This window comes from Sceloporus occidentalis, unplaced genomic scaffold, assembly GCF_023333645.1.
Source record: "Sceloporus occidentalis isolate IW3139 unplaced genomic scaffold, rSceOcc1.0.p SCAF_1, whole genome shotgun sequence".
Lineage (NCBI taxonomy): Eukaryota > Metazoa > Chordata > Lepidosauria > Squamata > Phrynosomatidae > Sceloporus > Sceloporus occidentalis.
This window is the reverse complement of record NW_028316981.1, coordinates 127,460,074-127,477,952: the sequence shown is the minus strand read 5'-3', so window position 1 is coordinate 127,477,952 and position 17,879 is coordinate 127,460,074. Positions and strand designations below refer to the sequence as shown.

At 41.5% G+C, this 17,879-nt stretch overlaps 1 protein-coding gene across 2 annotated transcripts in view; it reads right to left on the bottom strand.

The window, feature by feature from the left end:
• The window catches only part of SEPTIN9 (septin 9), a 339,779-nt gene that overhangs the window by 247,545 nt on the left and 74,355 nt on the right, over window positions 1-17,879 (bottom strand). Inside the window, exon 1 of one of the 2 annotated variants that reach the window (XM_089534898.1) lies at window positions 7,859-8,540. The exons of the other annotated variant lie outside the window; for it this stretch is intronic. Coding sequence (XP_089391024.1) covers window positions 7,859-7,880 — 22 coding nt within the window. The 5' untranslated portion in view covers window positions 7,881-8,540. Of the gene's footprint in view, window positions 1-7,858; window positions 8,541-17,879 lie in introns of those variants that run through there. 2 annotated transcript variants of the gene reach the window in all.

The following is a 17,879-nucleotide window of genomic DNA, read 5'->3' as shown; positions in this document are numbered from 1 at the left end:
AATCTGCACGGTTTGCAAAGTTTGTTCAAGTTCATCACATTACTGCAGACTAGTATGATAGCTGTCATCTGATGAAAAATAAAGTAATTAACCAATCCAGGTTGGGGTGGGAAAACCAAACTTAGTTCCATGTGATGTAATATGTGATTAAACACATGAGGCCTGAACAGTGAAAAATAAATCTCATTGGGTTTGTGACTAACCCTTGACCTCTGAGCTCTGACATCTGGCCCAAATCCAGAGGTTTCTGAGTTCTCATGGATTTTATAATCTCAGGGTGGGGACTTTATTGCAGTTTGTCATTTTCTTTCCCCACACCAGTCACAGCTGGTAACACTGGCCATCTGTTCAGCAATGTATTCTTTCTCTGTTTCTCTCTGTCCCACTGCTTTCTCTCACCATATACGCACACTTTCTGTTTATAGAGCAGCTCCCCTTGAGTAGCAATTTGTTCACACTTGGCACATTAATTAAAAAACGTTGATTCATTTTGTGAATCATAAGCAAGATAAACATCTGATCCACTGATGTGACATTGGTAGTGAAATTGTGATATGCTGAATTAATCAACAGTGATTTTTTTAATTAATAGTGAAATTTTGATATGTTGAATTAATCAGCATACTAACTAGTATTATCAGTTCTTACTTTCAAAGCAACCCCAAGCACTCTGCAAAACAGAGCTCTTGCTGCATGGAAAAAATTCTTAAGCTACGAACCACAGCACATTTCATCATTTAACTGCAAAACCTTCCAGCAAAACTTTAAATAGCTTCTGTAATCTCTGACTGGATATAAAGGCAGAAGGAAAATGAAATAATGAGTCAGTTCATTGCTATTCATTATGTCAAAACTGAACAAATATGAAAATAAAGAAAAATGAACTTGCTATTTAAAAGTAAAACATGGGGTGGTTTCTTCCCATGATGCAAAATGCCCACAATGAAATAACATAGCATATTATACTTAGCAAAGTATTTGTCAGCAGCTCTGAGAATCATGCTGGTGGCATGGCAGATGAGCATGCAGAAACCTGTCCCTCAGGGCCTCACTGTGATTAAGAGGAGATAATCCCCTCAGGTAGCTGATTTGGAGTATTATATATTATTATTATTATTATTATTATTATTATTATATTTATTTATATTATCCCACCCTTTCCCCAAAACTGGGACTCAAGGCAGCTCACAACGTTGAATACAATTAAAGGCATAAAAAGTAGTTCATTAAAATAGAATTAAATTACTACAATATTAAAACAAGTTATATGTTAAAAGAATAAAATACAATTAAAAAGATTTTTTAAAAAACCTTTAAAACAATACAACAACACCCCATCCCATGCTTCAAAAACTTTCGGGGTATCATGAAAAGGCATCAAATCACGTTATTCAATTTGTGGTTATTTTTATCACCGTGGGTGAAGAGACGCTCTCATGGGATTGCCTCCCCACAGAAGCCAAAGTAGCTTGGCTGCATTTGGCTTACAATGCACTTTTAACTTGAGTGGATGGAGGCCGAGGATGGGATTTCCTGCTTCATGTCAGGCACAGATACAGCACCCAATATCTTTGGCAGCTCCTGCTTTTCCCACCTGTACATTTCTTTCCTGTAAAAACCCAGCAGAAAATGTTCACAATACCATATTGAGAAGGAAAATACCCCCTACACACACACACACACACACACACACACACACACTTCAAGCACACGATAGGTTAAGTGATCAGATGCTTTAACTAGTGCCCTGAAGGATAAAAGTGTGACTGGGGTTAAAAATCACAAACATTGCCCTTTCTACAACTCTCCCATGCAGTAGAACTCAACACCATAACTGTAAAGGGCAGCCTCATCACATGGTAAGTCCCTCCAACAACACCTCTTGGGGCAATCAGCAGCCTCTATGGCCAAAAGCAGATGCCAGCTCCCAAAACAGGCTGACAACTGAAGCACAGCCCACACATATATCCCTCCTGCTGTGCAGATGAACTTGCCATAACAGCACAATTGTGGCTAGAAGCCATGCTGTACCATTAATTTTTCGCCATTCCACCACAAAGGCATACACACAAACACATGGACACTCTACTAGCAGCTGCCAGTCACCTCCTACCCAGCCACCAGCCCATTGGATGTCCCACATGACCAGTTGCATAACTGATTGACTGCCCATACAGTGCATTGGTGTGCCCAGTGACACAATGACATACCACAGTCATGGCCTTTGTTCTACATACTTCCTTTCTCCCCCTTCCCCCCATGGCTCCCTGCTAGAGCAGCCAGTTTGTTAATGTTTTTATTAAATCCATTTTATCATTGGACATCTCAAATGTCTGTTGTCATTTTGCTTCACAGGGTGTGCACGCTTGTGCAATCAATTTACAGATGGGTAACAAAAAACTATGACCAACAATGGTGCTGGCAGCCACCTGGCCTTTCTCCATACTGTGCACAGTCTGCACACTTAAGCAATAGTTTGTGCTTTCCAGCTTGAACTAGAGCAATGCAGGACTTATTTTGCTCCATTGTTGAGACCTGGAGTGCAGCTTGGGTCTAGTTTCCTCCCATTTCAGCCATGTGCATCATCTGCATGGGTGGGTTCGGTTTCTTTAAGCTGGTGTGGATAGATCCTCTGCTCTGTTACTGGTTTTGACTGAACTGTAACGGAGCTATCCATGGTGCTGAATCCATTTGGATTTAGCAGCCTCGATTTCTCCTTTAAAGTTCTGACTAAAACCCACTATCCCCTACAGATAGGGAAGACACCAGTCGCTACTGCTACCTCTCCTTCCCACTGTTGACCAGAATGAAGTCCTTGTCTATGAGCCAGTCTACACAACAGTTGAGGCTGCAGAGGGGAATACCATTTTAACTGAGAAGAATTTATGTTCTAACCAAAATCTTAATTTATAAGACCTTCTTCTCTTCTTTTGCTCTTATTTCATTGTTCTCAAAACTTCCCTACTGGGCTAATTACTTCTGTGGGAATGCAAAACTGTTGTTACAGGGGTCTCTCCCCCCACTGTGTTAAATTGCTACCAGTTCCCATGAAGGCTTCAACAGATGCTTAACATGTGTCAACCATCATAATTTCATATTGAAACTTGTAATAATAGTGTTGTCTGCTCTCCTTACATAGAGGCCGAAAGAAAGAAATGACAGCAAAGATGAAAGGATGCGGAGCCAAAGCTGGGCCAACATGTTTATGACATGGAATATGGGTAAGCGGTATTCAAATTGTTTTCATTATATGCAGTGATAGAGAGATTAAGAGAAATAATATATGTGTGAATGAATATCAATGTTTGCTCCAGGTTATATAAAAATTGTGACATTTCATTTGGAGGGCTTTCCAAATCAATATGCTGCCCTTCCTCCTACAATTCTATGGAATCCTATGGGGGATGTAGAAATGAAATAATTCTTAGGGTTGTAACTGAAGCTCCCTTCACATGTAGGTTGCAGCATGTGACTTGTGGTATGTTGGTATATAACTATCTATGGGTGTAGCTAGTGGAGGTGGTGGAGAGAAGGGCATTGCTTCCACAAATGAGAATTCTGGGCCCCAAATTAAATTTTCCTTCAGTCCCTAAATTTATAGTGCCACAGAGAGTGAGACCTTGAAAATTGTTCACACCCAAAGCCCTGATATTTGCTGTGCTTACATTCCCTCAATCACACTGTCTGTCCTGTTTCTTTGGATGGCTAAACCATATTCTAAATGCTCAACCGAGTTCTTAAGTTACTGCAATGCTACAAATTTGGAGACCAAAGAAAAAATTCAGTAGGGGGAGAATTTTTATTTGAGGAAGCAATGCTCTCATTTTGCCCACCCTCCATAAATACACTCATGGTGTACACACATATACACAGCTTGAAAAGGGGCAATTAAATTAGATGGGTATGATGCAAGCTTATGTGTTTAGGCAAGATATACACAACTTGTGAACCACCATGCCAAAGAAAACCCACTGGACATGTCTTGTGACCAGTCAACAGCTCAACATCATCCTTGTTTATGTTTTCTTAATGCCAGAAGTTGCTGGATCTGTATTTCCCCTGGGTTGTGAACCATAGAAGTGCAAGTGGAAACATATCATCAAAGCAATAGACTCTGCCCACTTAGGCTGGCCTTTGGATTCTCTTAGACAGAAAGGAGTCTAAGGCTGTATCTGCAGTGCAGAATTAATGCAGTTTGACACCGCTTTAACTGACATGGCCCAATGCTATGGAATTCAGGAAGTTATAGTTTTGCAAAATGTTTAACCCTCTCTGTCAGAGCGCTCTGGTGCCACAACAAACTACAAATCCCAGAATTCCATAGAATGGCTCCATGACAGTTACAGTAGTGTCAAACTGCATTAATTCTGTACTGTGGCAGCAGCCTAACAGGACTTCCTGCTCTAGTTGAGCCTAACCTGTGCAATATGGTCTTTTTTGAGCTCTCGTGTGTTTTTTATATTCTGGCTATTCCTCAGTTCTCCATCATGGTTTGCCTATGATTCTGAGTTTCTCTGGCAGTGACTGCTGTGTGGCCCATAGTTCCCAGTTTTTCATTCACCCCAGACTGTTGCCCATGGCTCAGTCTTGACACCCAGGCAGGTAGTAAAACCAGGAGGTCTACTAATACTCTGAATGATTGTATTTCACTTGAGTGACAAACTGTGCGCGCAAACCTTGCATCACAGAATGCATTCTGCAAGAGAGGTATGTGTGGAACTCTGAGATTCATTCCCAGAACCTACCATGTTTAGAATGTGCCTGCTGAATCCACATGTGAACTGATCAAAGCAAGACTAGAAATGAAACGCATGTACAACCAATAGATTCAATACAAAGGAATGCTGTCTGTATTAAGCATCCACATCTGAACAAATGCATTCCATCTGGGCAGTGAATCATGATGGAAAACGCAATAAGAATCAAATATTTTGGCTTTTGCTTTCCCTTGATACATATACAACATCATCATAATCATCACTCCCCCCCCCCACCATTCCTTTTCTGCCCCTTCTTATTCAAAGGGACAGGGATCTACAAGTTGATAACCTTATTTGCTCTTTTCACAATTGTGCATTTTTTGCAAATTGGTCCAGTGAAGGCCCTTAATGGGAAAGAACACAGCAAATGCACAAGGCAATTATTAACTAGGAGCCCTGTTAGCCATGCGTGAATGCTCACTTCTCCCCCAGGGATTTGCAAGAAGGACAGAGGACTCAGGAGGAAGCTAACATCTGCCCAGGATAATCTGCTGTGAGCAGAAGCCCTCCAGGGCAGCATTGCATAAGAGAGAAGCGCTGACACGTTCCACACAGTGAATGCGTTGCTGCTGTTGCTACTACTGCTGCCTTGTTCCTGTCCCCCGCTCCCCATCTCTGTGTGGGTGTGTAACTCTAACTCTGTTGCTGGAACACACGGCCCAGATTAGACCAAAGCCGAGTTCAGTTTTCCTTCGCCACTGTTGCATTCCACCCTCCCTTGGTGGTTTTCTCTCCAACATGTGGTTTTGCTTCCAATGTGAATGCCCAATAGTCAAAGCCAGCAACGCCCAGGAGAGCTGTACAGTTTCCCAATGAGTGCTTCTTCTATGCCAGCTAAGAAAATTCAGGAACAGAGGCAGACTTTTGTGGCCTGAAGGAGACAGAGCATTCCCCACCATCCCCTCAGACACTTTAAGAAAGGTCTGAAACAGAGAAGCACTAAAAGGTTATCAGTTTCTTTCTGGTTCATTTGAAACCAAGGAGTACCCCAAGCATCCAACTTTTCCCCACTGAGACCAGAGATCAATAGTGTTGCCTAATCCAAGGCCATCTAGTCATTTCTGCCCTACAAGTTCCACGTCCTGGTGAAACATTTGGGGCACCAGTACTAATGCTGAGGCAAATTTAATCCATGCTAAGTAGAACCTTCTCAGCTACTGTTGAGCATGGATGGTAGTGCTTCATTAGGTGATTCAGGTAAATGATTCAGGCAATCAGTAGAAGGGTGTTTGCTCCGGTATCATTTTCAGCATGTGCCCAGTGATGCCAGGCCTTGATGCCAACACTATATAGGAAATGGCACAAAGAAGGAGAAGTCCACATAGTGGACCTGTCTAAACATGTATCCAGATGGATTAAAATGACTAGAAAGTCACAAATTTTGTTTCTCTTCTTTCCAAATTTATCTTGGAGATCAATACATGTTTTGTTTATCCAAGAATATTTTCTGTCAGCTCCTGATACAACCAGAGACTTTTTATACCAGATCCCTGGGCCAGTTTATTTTAATTCAGTATAACACTGGAAGATTCAGGAACACCATCCTGGATTTTTAAAATCACTGTGGATGTGCCCTTAGTCTAGAATAAATGGTGGGCTTGTCTATGTCAACTTGGTGAATTCAGGCCCAAAAGAAGATCTGAACTAGACAGCAAATAGCCTCAGTTAATCACTACAGCATACCAGCATCCATCAGCTACCCTTTCCTATACTGGAAAAGCATTTATCAAGCCCATTACAGAATAGTGTTACAGTTCTATAACAGGTAACAACCTTTGAAAGTATTGCAAGAGAAAAGTTTGCTTTTCATCAACCTGCTCCCTGTTCTCAGATGGATAATGATGAATAAAGTGGGTTCCATCCAGTAATGAGGTCTTCTTGCCTAATGTGATGAAAGCTTCATTCTTGTATAGATTTCTGACAGTAAAACAGTTAATCTGGCATGAGTTTCTGCCTATACTTCAGCAGTCCTTTTATACTGTAATGATACTTGTCCTAAATAAGCCAGCACAAGGCTGCCCAAGACAATTTGCTGCCTGAAGCAAAGCAGGAAATGAGGTACCTGAGCATGCAAACCTAGAGTCAAATTATTTTTGGCAGAAGAGATAGGACAATTCTCAAGCACATTTCCCCATATCTCACAGTGAAAATAGAAGAGCAACAAATCAAATAGCATTTGCTGTCCTTTCCTCACATCCAGAACCTCCTGCCTAAGGCAACAACATCACTCACCCTGACCAGACACAGGAACAGGGACAGAGGCATTTCCAGTCCACACCTATTAGCAGAAATACACAGGCACACTCATTTTAAAATAATTTTTTGTAGCACAGTGCGTCAAGATGTCCATTGCTAGTAAAATAAGGATGGGCAATCTCTGCAGCTATACTGATAAATTAACCTCCATTTTCCAGGGTCATTATCCTAACTACAGAGGGAATACACATTCATGAAAGATTCCCTAGCCTGCCAATGAGAAACCCCCTTTCAAGGAAGCTTTCCACACAGCAATATAAACAGTTCCAGAGGAGAAAAAGAGAGAGCAAGGAAGCTTCTGCCTTTCACACAAGTTTTGGCATGAAAAGTGGTGCTAAACCACAACACACATGCAAACAAATGGAGCAGCCAATTTCCCATATATAAAGGCATTTTCCAGCCAAGAACTGGGATAGGCCCTCTCCCCCTTCCCCCATTCCTCAAAGCATTACCCCCCCCCCACGCACATACACACATCATCCAAGTTCATAGTTAACAGGGCGCACATTCATTCCTTTCCCTTGCCGATTCAAAAAGTGAAAAATAAATGGGAGGAGGGAAGATGAGAGAATCAAATGAAATCCAGATACAGAAAACTATTTTGACTCCTGATACCTCTGTTGCAATACTACAAGTCTATATGAAGATCATATTAGGGTGAGAGGCAGAAAGGTAGAGCTAAAGCAATGAAACTTAGGGTATGCTGATGTGAAATAAGAGCTTGGCTTGGCTGATCTTTTTCCAGTAATGCCAAAGCGTCAAGGATAGGTGGTAGGTGAAAGCAGGGAGAAAGACAGAGCAATACATTCACACACACTAGATCGAATGACTCCACCACTCACCTGTAATCCGGTCTCTCTCCATTACTACAAGATATATTTAGCATCCGTGTGTCCCAAATTGAGCTTAACCACTCTCCCTGCTGTCTTTTTATCTTCTATTTCTTCTTCTTGAAAAATACTTTTAGTCTAACTTCTTCAGTCAGTTGCAATCATGACTCCATCCAGATTACCACATTTCCATGTGCTGATCATATGTTTGTGCTCCAAACTGAAGTAGCTTTGTCTCATTGAAACAGAGAGGAGTAAAGAAGGTGCCAAAGGCATGACCCAGAAAAAGAAATTCAACGTGATTTCTTCTCCACTCCAAAAAGAGAGAATATTCTGCCACGTGCAGAGAGACTGAGAAATTCAATTCACCCACAAGACAGTCTTAAAGGCATAGCACTCGCATTTCCAGGGCAACACCACTTTCTTGCCTTGTCATTTAACGTTAAGCAGGAGATGCTCAGCTACTTGGCTTCTTAGAACACCACAAGAAACTCATCCAGCTGCTAAAAAGTCCCTCCTGATTTCTTCATGCTTAATGCTGCTGCAGTTTCCTCCTCCCTTGCTCTTTTATGTTGGCTAAAGCATTTTATATTGATCCAAAATCCTGCTTATTTCTTCAACCAGCCTGGTCTGTGAGCTCTTAAAAAAAATTATATCAATTTATACATAAAGCATTCCACTCATGAAGGCTGACTTCACTCCGCAGCAGAATGAGAGAGAGAGAGTGTGTGTGTGTGTCATAGGCTGTCTGCTACTAGGAAGGATTACGGCACATGTTTGCTCTCTCCAGTGGAGAGGCTTCCTAACGCAGGCTTGGCATGGAGCCCCATTGTTGCCTTGGCATGAAGGAGCTGCCTGCTGGATCTTCCTGTGTCAAAACAGAGGCCAACAGAGATGAGCTTTCACAGCTGGCCTGCAAGGGACCAACAGCCACATTCCCTTTGGAGGATCTCTGTGTTGGTATGTGTGTCACTGGAGCCTACAGTGCCAACATGACTGTCACTCTGGCCTGCAGGAAGTCTGGACTGGTAGCACTCTTCAAGAACCCAAGGTGATGAGGTCTGTGCTGGCAAGGGCAACCAGACTGGAAACAAAATGGAGCTGTCAGAGTGAGCTCACCAGAAGGATGGGGGTTATTATATAGCTAGTTTTATTAGGTGGTTGCTTCAAGCATCTGTGCGAGGTTGCAGAAGGTGCTGCTGGCATGGCACAAGTGTTACAGGAACAGTCTTCCATTGCAAAGGCATTAGAGAAAAGAGGCCTGGACTCTTTTTTTGCAGTGATGAGGGTGGATCTCCAAAAGAGGGCCTTCATCAATGGGTGTGCTCATTCAGCACACTCCGTCCCAACAAGCCAGCCCACCCAGCCTCCAAGTTTTGCCATCATTAAATCCATGCCAAGGCAATTGGTGGGAAACAATTAGGTATACAGCTAGTGTGGATTATGCTGGTCTCCAAACCCAAGGTGAGGTATCCTTTGGCTGGCCTAAGATATTTTGCAGCCTGGGGTGGGGCAGCAAATGTGCCCCCTGCCCAAGCTAAGGTGCTGAGTAGCCAAAAACAGCCAAGTTATTTGGCCACAACAAGCAGAAAAGCTCACTAGCATTTCCCTCCCTCCTTGGCAGTAAAAATGTTGTAATAGCAAAATAAACAGCTCATGATCTGCTGCTCTTTTGTGACCCTCTAAAGCTGCTGCCTAAGACAGCCCCTTCATGCTGCCTAAAGATAAGGCCACCCTGGGAGGATTGGTGGAGGACTGGTGGGCAAACAGGAACAAATGCTTTGGGGTTCCATGGTTGGACTGTGTCAAACTTGCACATATGTCTCATAAAGTCACCCAAATATAGAGACCACTTGGAATTTCACAAAACTCTTAGTTTGGGAGCTTGCCTAGGAGGTAGGCATGTCCCAGGCAGGCCATCACACATGGCTGAAAAGCTGTGCTTGGCAAAAATGACAGCCACAGTTGCACAGCCTTGACAAGCTGGTGTTTGAATCCCTTTGAACGCCAGGATTCCACCAAGAGGCAGCTCTCCAAACATTTAAATGTTCCCTGTGATGGATAGTCAGCAATGCCTGTGCATGCATATTTTTAAGAAACAAAATCTGATGAGGAACTGGTAAGCAAATTCCTGCCAGCTCCTATATTCAATGCAAATTCCAAGGGTGGTGGTGGTAGGGATAACTAATGCTAAACAGTAGTCCTCCTGGGCACAAGTCCAGAGACAAGTTGGGTGAAAATAAATATTATCAAGTCCACAAAATAATGATCTTCACGTCACCTAGCCCACTTGCCAAAGAACGTTCTCCCCATCTTCCATAGCCACTGCTGGTAGCAAATTAGTTAATGTCATTCAGCCAATAAAATCTACTATTTGAAAATAATTGCTAATACATTATTGAACATATTGGAGGAAAGGCTGCCAATTCTATATGCAGTGGGGTTATATATATGAACACACTGGATATAGAGCTACTTGCCTCCATGCTGCCTGGGAATGATAAGAGTTGTAGTCTGATCCATCAGGAGGGTGCCAGATTGAGGAGAATATTTACAAAACAATAGGTGTGACGTGATGATGTTGGTATGCTCATGCTGTACATGTTCTGCCAGCCTCATAAAAAACAAAAAGCAAAGCCACAAAGTGGTGGATTTTATATGCTGCAGAATGACTATGCAAGCCAGAAGTTCACCAATAAGGTGCAGTAAATCCTGCAGCAAACAAAAAAATGAAATAGGGTAAGGTTGTTATCACCAGATTACACAGGGACACCAGTGAGTTCATGGCTGAACTGTGATAGGAACCAGAGAGTTCCATTTCATGACTACTCATCTGGCTCTCACACACTGACCTTTCTGAAGAAAGAGTAAATGGAGTGGTCTTTTACCCCTTAATGCCTACGTCACAGTGAAGTACACCAGAGAAGCATGCCAAAGTGGTTGTCGCAGCAATCTTCCAACCCCCTCCATTTGGAGAACATCCTTCTCAAACTATGAGCTCCAGATTGAGAAGTCTTGCTTACTCTAATCTGCCTGACCTCTGCTGACTAAGTGGAATGATTTTGCTTTTTGGATACTGGTATGACTGCATCCCAAAAATGGCATATGTCCTTTTTCTGTGTGTGCAGAGCATGACACTGTCGGTCAGTATTTATTTGGTGATTCATTTCCATTCCATATTGTTAGGACAGATGAATCATCTTCCCATGATGCTGGAAAGCCTGCTCACAATTCTTTCTATAGCCTCCATCACAAGCCCTGAACTATGTGCACCCCCCGCCCCATAATATGCTAATATTCTACATAACGGAAAATTTATGGCATTTGGGATCAGACTGAGAAAGTAAACCCAATATGAGAGGTATGAGACTTGGCACTTTCAGAATAAATTATTCCTTCCAACCATGGATCGGGATCGACTCGACGGTGGATAACAACAACAACAGCAGCAACAACAAAAACCAACCCTGAATACTTATAGGCTTTCTTCATACAATAACATAGAAAGACTTGCATCTCTTCTAATATTTTATGTCTTTCACATTGTACCACAAGATGTTTCTGTCTGCCTACTTGCAGAAATCTTGCAGGATTAGACATTTAAGCAAGAGGTTCCACCTTTCTATACATGGGAAGAAATGTAGCATTTCCCCCCTTGAACTTTAAAGGGTATGTAATAAAGAAGAGAAGCCTATGTAGCCTGGTGTGGAGTCCAATATGCAGCAAAAGTAAACTTGAAATAAATTGCATTCCAGACATTTTAAATTGAAGGGAGATAACGAAAAAGCTGTTGGCTGTTTCAAAATTTTCTCCTCACTGTTTGAAAAATGGGAGATATTTGAAGGTAAACAACTAAATATAAGATTGTGTGTGTGTGTGTGTGTGTGTGTGTGTGGGATTTGTTAAACTTAGCAAGTTCTAGATCAGTGGTTCTCAGACTTTAGTTTGTTGTTGTGTGCCTTCAAGTCATTTCCAACTCAGCAAATAGGAAAAGAACAACACATTTCTTTGCACTGATCAATCTGTACACATTTGATTGAGGCTCCTTCTACCAACTTTCAGGCTGGCCATCATCCTCAGTTGCTAAGACACAGTACTGACATGAATCAAGCCTGTTCCAAGATGGGGTGTGGTAAGAGAAGGAAGAAAAGTTTAAAAATCCAATTAAAGGCTAGAAGTCTCAGTTTGGACAGAGCTTGTCTTTCATACAGAAGCATTTTGCAAGTCAACAAGGGTAATGCTTGCAGCAGAGGGACAAATAAAGCATCCATTATGAAGCAAACAGGCAAGCTCAGATAGCTTTGGATTTTCTGAGCAGCTTCAGAGATAACCACAGAGTGCTGGGGAATCCCAGTTTGGATCTGTTAAGCTGTTGTTCTGTTCCTTCAAGTTGTTTCTGACTTGTGATGACTCTAAAACAAGCCTATCATGGGGTTTTCTTGGCAAGATTTGTTCAGAGGAGGTATGCCATTGCCTTCCTCTAAATTTGAGAGAGTGTGACTTGCTCAAGGTCATCCAGTGGGTTTCCATGGCTGAGCAGGATTAAAACTCTGGTCCTCAGAATCATAGCCCAATGTTCAAACTACTATACAAACCACATGGATTTGATTAATGTTCTATCTAGGAATGTCTAGCTCCTCCAGTGTTACTCTGCTGGACGTTGACCATCAAGTCACACTGGAGAACCTAGAGATGCATAGAGAAAACACTTCCCTTGGCTTTTGCATGTCCTTCAGCATGATTCTATGGTCAGCCTCTGGAACCATAGAGTTCCACTGAAGGATCTAGATATTCCTAGATAGGTGTTCTCTCGGGTTAAAAGAATAAAATAATTTTAAAAGAATTTACTTGTACATACAAATAAAGTAGCAATTAAATAAATAAGCAAGAACATTATTCACTAAGATCATTCACCACTTGTCTCCTTAATTTTATAGAAGATGCACAAAACCTAACCACTTTTAAAGTGATCCTATCCTCTGTTAAGCATTTTAGATAGTAATCATCTTATCTACCTGGAATTTGCTATAAAATAGGTGTATTAAGTGTAGAGCTTATGTTCCTGTAGAAATGACAATAGAGTAGGGTGCAGCTAACAGTTTCAACCTCATTTGCACCACCCCGACATACAGCTATGCTTCCAAATTTGCCCTGCAGTAATGCCAATGACAGAACATTAAATCTGGCTAAAATAAAGGATTTCTCAGGCTAAAATCCTGCATCAGAAGCATAACTAGGATGGTTCCAGAGGTTGATTTGTAGTGACCCCAATAATTTTCTAGGGTTTTCTTAAGCAAGGAATACTCAGAGGTGGGGTTGCCAGTTCTCTGCTCTTAAATAGAGCCTACAGGATCAAAATTAAGGAACGCAGGAAGACATCAGATTTTTAGGCACTAGCCCTATGTGGAATTGAAAAGGAGAGGGGAAAAATTGTTAACTGTCTAAATCAACTTCTTAGATTTCCTTTTGGGGAAGTTGTATCACTGCACCCTCTGGAACATATTTTAAGAATAATCACGTAAAGAAACATTGCAAAGGGAGATCATTGGAGCCATCATTTTTGGAAGTCTACCACCTTTGGTTGTCTGCAGGTTTTCAGACTGTTATTTTGTTTAAATATACTTCCATCATAGCAAAATTGCTGTTAGCAGAAAATCCCTTGAATATCCTGTTTGGGATCCAGAGATTTTAAAAGTTAAAAAAAAAAACCTAAAAAATCTGTTCTACACACAGATCCTCCTTCAACACCTACCCAAGACCACTCCTATCTCCCATTAACATTTTAAATGAGCCATTTCTGACTGCTCAAAAGAATGGCTATGAATCAAAAAACATTGCAGAGCAGGAACTGACCCAAGGTTAGCCAGCTAATGCTAGGTCTCACATTTACACAAAGTCCTTTACACAGAGGAAAATTCTGAATGGAGGAAGGGAGGGATTTGTTTTGGGGAACAAGGTCATTTCACAGCAAACAACTGAGCAGAGGCTGCAGCTGCTGTACATTCATTTCATGTCTATGTAGTGGTTCCAAAATATTTTTTGATTGAAAGGCTACTCCCCAAATCATACTGATCTGTGCTTTCCCCTCTTCCTCCCTGTCCCTCTCTCCCTCCCTCTCTCCCTACATCAACACTGATTTGGTAACTACTGCTCATTGGAGACTAAAAGCGTGTTCTGTTTTTTCTTTTTCTTCTTCTCTTTTTTAGAAAAAAACATAGAATTTGTTTCAGTTACCTTCATAAGGCTGAAACACCCCCCCCCCCCAACAAAAATCTCAAAAAGAAATGGAAGAACACTGCTCCTTCTCCATACCCAAACAGTCCAATCTGGACATGATTCAGACAGGAAGCAAAAGTCTCGACTCCCACACCATGAATAGCTTGCTCTGAGGACAGTTTTAGAAGTGGGTATGTTATTCTGTGGCTACATTATAATTAGGGTTTTTGGAAAGTGCTGCATGATAGCTGAAAGATCTTGTATTTGTGGATCTTAGTTGTGTTTGACCTGAGAACTCCCTCTCTATATGTATTACTCTCCAGTCTAGATACAGCTGCTTTTCTATGACGACAGTACAGGGCAATACAGGGCTGTCCAGAAACAGGCAGAAAATTAACACGGACATCTGTAAGCCCATGGAAACAGGGCAAAGTGAACCTCAGAAGTCCACTGTCTTTTTGCGTATGAGAGAGTAAAAATGTCTACAGTAAGTTAGGATATTCAAAAGAGCTGAAGGACAAAGATGACTGAGGCGTGGTACAGAGCGCCAAAAAGAGGTGCTGGGGAGGTGCCTTTCCTTGCTCCACAGCAACGCCGGAGCAACCAAATTGTGTGACACTGCTGCACAGCGCTCTTTGGACACTGCGCTGCTGCAACGTTATAGTTATGCATGCTGTGTGGATGGTGCTGTGCAGCTGTGATGTCCTTGTCACGTGCTAGGATTGCGGGGCGTGTGCACACGCCACCCTGAGGCAACCCTAGCATGTCACCATGACGCTGGAAAGGGCTGGTATGTACCGGGCCTGAGACATATTTCTGCTACTTATTTACATATTATTTGCAGGTCTGGAGAGGATTGCAGGACATAATAACTCAGTGCAGGACAGAGCGCTAGTCTGACCTGCACGTCTGTGGACATTTGACCTTAACAGTCATAAACTGATGGATCTCTCATTACATATTATTATTACTGATGCTCAATAGCTATAGATTTTCCCAGATTACTCATGGTGGTCAACCTTATACAGCTTAGGTTTAGACTATTTGAAAGAGCACATCTCCCCAGATGAACCTGACAGAGCTTTAAGATCATCTGGGGAAGTCTTTGTCTTGGTTCCACCACCATCACAGTTGGTGAGGACACAAGAGACAGCCTTTTAAGAGGTTGTTTCTACCCTCTGGACCTCCCTTCACAACATGCTAGGCTCCCCACTTTCCTTTTGCTGACAAGCAAAACCATTATTATGTGAGCAAGCTTTTATTGGTTAAGCAGGGAAGGTTCTAATTTAGATGTGTGTGTTTTCTGTTTTTAATTTTTGTACGATTTTTAAACAGTTTTATTATGTTTCAATGTGATGATTTTAAATAGTTTTTGCACTGTTTTGTAAATGTTTTTAACGTGTTGTTTTGGAAGATGCCTTGCGCCCCATCCTGGGAGAAAGTTGGCATATAAATATAGTAAATAAAATAAATAATAAAAATATTGTACAACATACCTCAGACACACATAATAGGAGACTGATGAACTAGACCAGTATTTATTGTTTTCTGATTCCTATGAGAAATGGGGAGTGAAAATAATGACATATCTCACCCCTTTCAGCCTTTGAAACCTTAGAGTTAGTTTTCACTGGTAGTCTGTAAAGATTTGTTGACGTTATTCTGCAGAATACCTGCCATGATGTTCAGCACTTCAGGTTTTCCAATGTTACAATCTTGTGGATTTGTAGCTTTAACAATTCATAAGAGATTATCACACCAGGGCCAATAGCACAACAATTGTGCTATTTGAAGATAATAGAAGCATAGCACTATAGCACTCTATATTTTCACACAGTCAAGCATGGTGGTTTAAACCACAAAATCTTTCTCTTCACATTCAGAACCTGAAGAGAAGGGAGAGGAGAGGAAACTATATTGCAGTGCCAGTAGGATACACTAAATCGTAGATTTGGAAGAGACCACCAGGACCACCCAATCTTCCATCATCACCACCTCAACATGCAGGAGGACACAATCAAAGCACCATTGACAGATGGCCAACCAGCTTCTGTTTAAAAATCTCCAAAGAAGGAGACCCCACCACACTCCAAGGCAGCGTATTCCACTGTCAAACAGAAAGAGAAGTTGCTACTCTTCATCTCATTACCCTCCTACCACAGACATTCATGCTCCAGCTCCACCAAGATCTGGGTCATCTTTACAATACCTATGAACCCGGCTGTGAATCACTCACCTCTGGTCACCTAGACACAGACGCGCCAGATGTTCTCACTCTCTGCTCTCTACTATGGTGCTTGTCCTCCCAGGCTATTTTCCCAGCACAGTTTCCCCTTACTCCCAAGGCTGTTACATTCCAAAGAAGATACATATTGGTTGATATTAACAGAATGTGTTTTCCCCTTCTGTGTTGGTGTACTGTATTCAGGGAAAGGGTAATCTGGAATGACACCAAAACAAGAACCAGAAAGAACTAAATTCCACTGCCCATTTTTGTTTTCTTTTTATAGGATAACTGCCCATACTTCCATAGCAATACAAAACCATATTATTTTATAATTCAAAAGGAGCTACCTAGCATGACACACTGGCAGCTGGTGGCTCCCATTTCAGAGAGGCAGTGAATCCTCTTTGAACATGACAAATCTGCATTAGAGATAAAGTTCATCACTTTGGAGTAAATTTCAGAGTAAAACGCAGAGTAGATTTACCACCCTAATTACAAGGAACATATCACTTAGTTTTCACTCTCAAAGAGCAGTGTCTTATGGCTAAAAATACCCTATAGATGTTTTTTTCCCGAAACCATCAAAGAGGGAGATTCTACACTCCCTTAAAACTGCTTGTTTCAGTGCTGCACTGCTTATGCAATCAACAGCTTCATATATTTAACCAAAAGCAAAATAAAATAAAATACAGTGGGCTCTTGATATTTGCTGGGATTTGGTTCCATAATCCCCACTCCCATGGATACCAAAATTTGTGGATGCTCAAGTTCCATTATATACAATGGCTTAGTAAAATGGTGTCCCTTATGTAAGATGGCAAAATCAAGGTTTGCTTTTTGGAATTTATATTTTTTAAAAAATGTTTCCAAACTATGGGTGGTTGAATTTGAGGATGTGGAAGGCCAACTGTAATAATAACATTAACAACAACAACAACTTCCAAGTAGCCACCTGAAAACTAGAAATTTTGCTGGGACTTCATTCAATATAGTCAGTATACCAGTTTCCCTAACTTCACTGTATATTTATAAAATTCTTTCTCAAATCCAGATACAGACATTCAATAATATGGTTCAGGCCTAGTCTGTTTAGCAGACTGTCTCTCCCTGCATGAGCTAGCCTGGGCTATGAGATCTTCAGGAGAGGCCCGCCTGTCAGTCCCACCACCATCACAAGGATGGCTGATGAGGATAGGAGAGAGAGACTTCTTGGTGGCTACCCCTAAATGCTGGAACTCCCTTCCCAGGGATGCAAGATTGCCCCCCTCTTCTGTTGGCAGGCTAAGACATTTTTATTCAGACAGGTTTTAAAACAGAAAGTCTTTAAATAATGGACTGAGGTGTTGTACTGTTTTAATTGTACTGTTTTATATTTTTAAACTGCATTTTATTTTTCTAGTGAGTGATGTGTCTTAATACTGTAATATTTTAATTCTATGTTTATGCTCACTTTTGTATATTTTTAATTGTATTGTTCTTTTAAATTGTTAGTCACTTTGAATCCAATTTTGGGGGGGGGGGGCAGATGATGATGATGATGATGATGATGATGCAGTTCAGAAGAGGTAGACTGGGGAAAAGATAGCCATA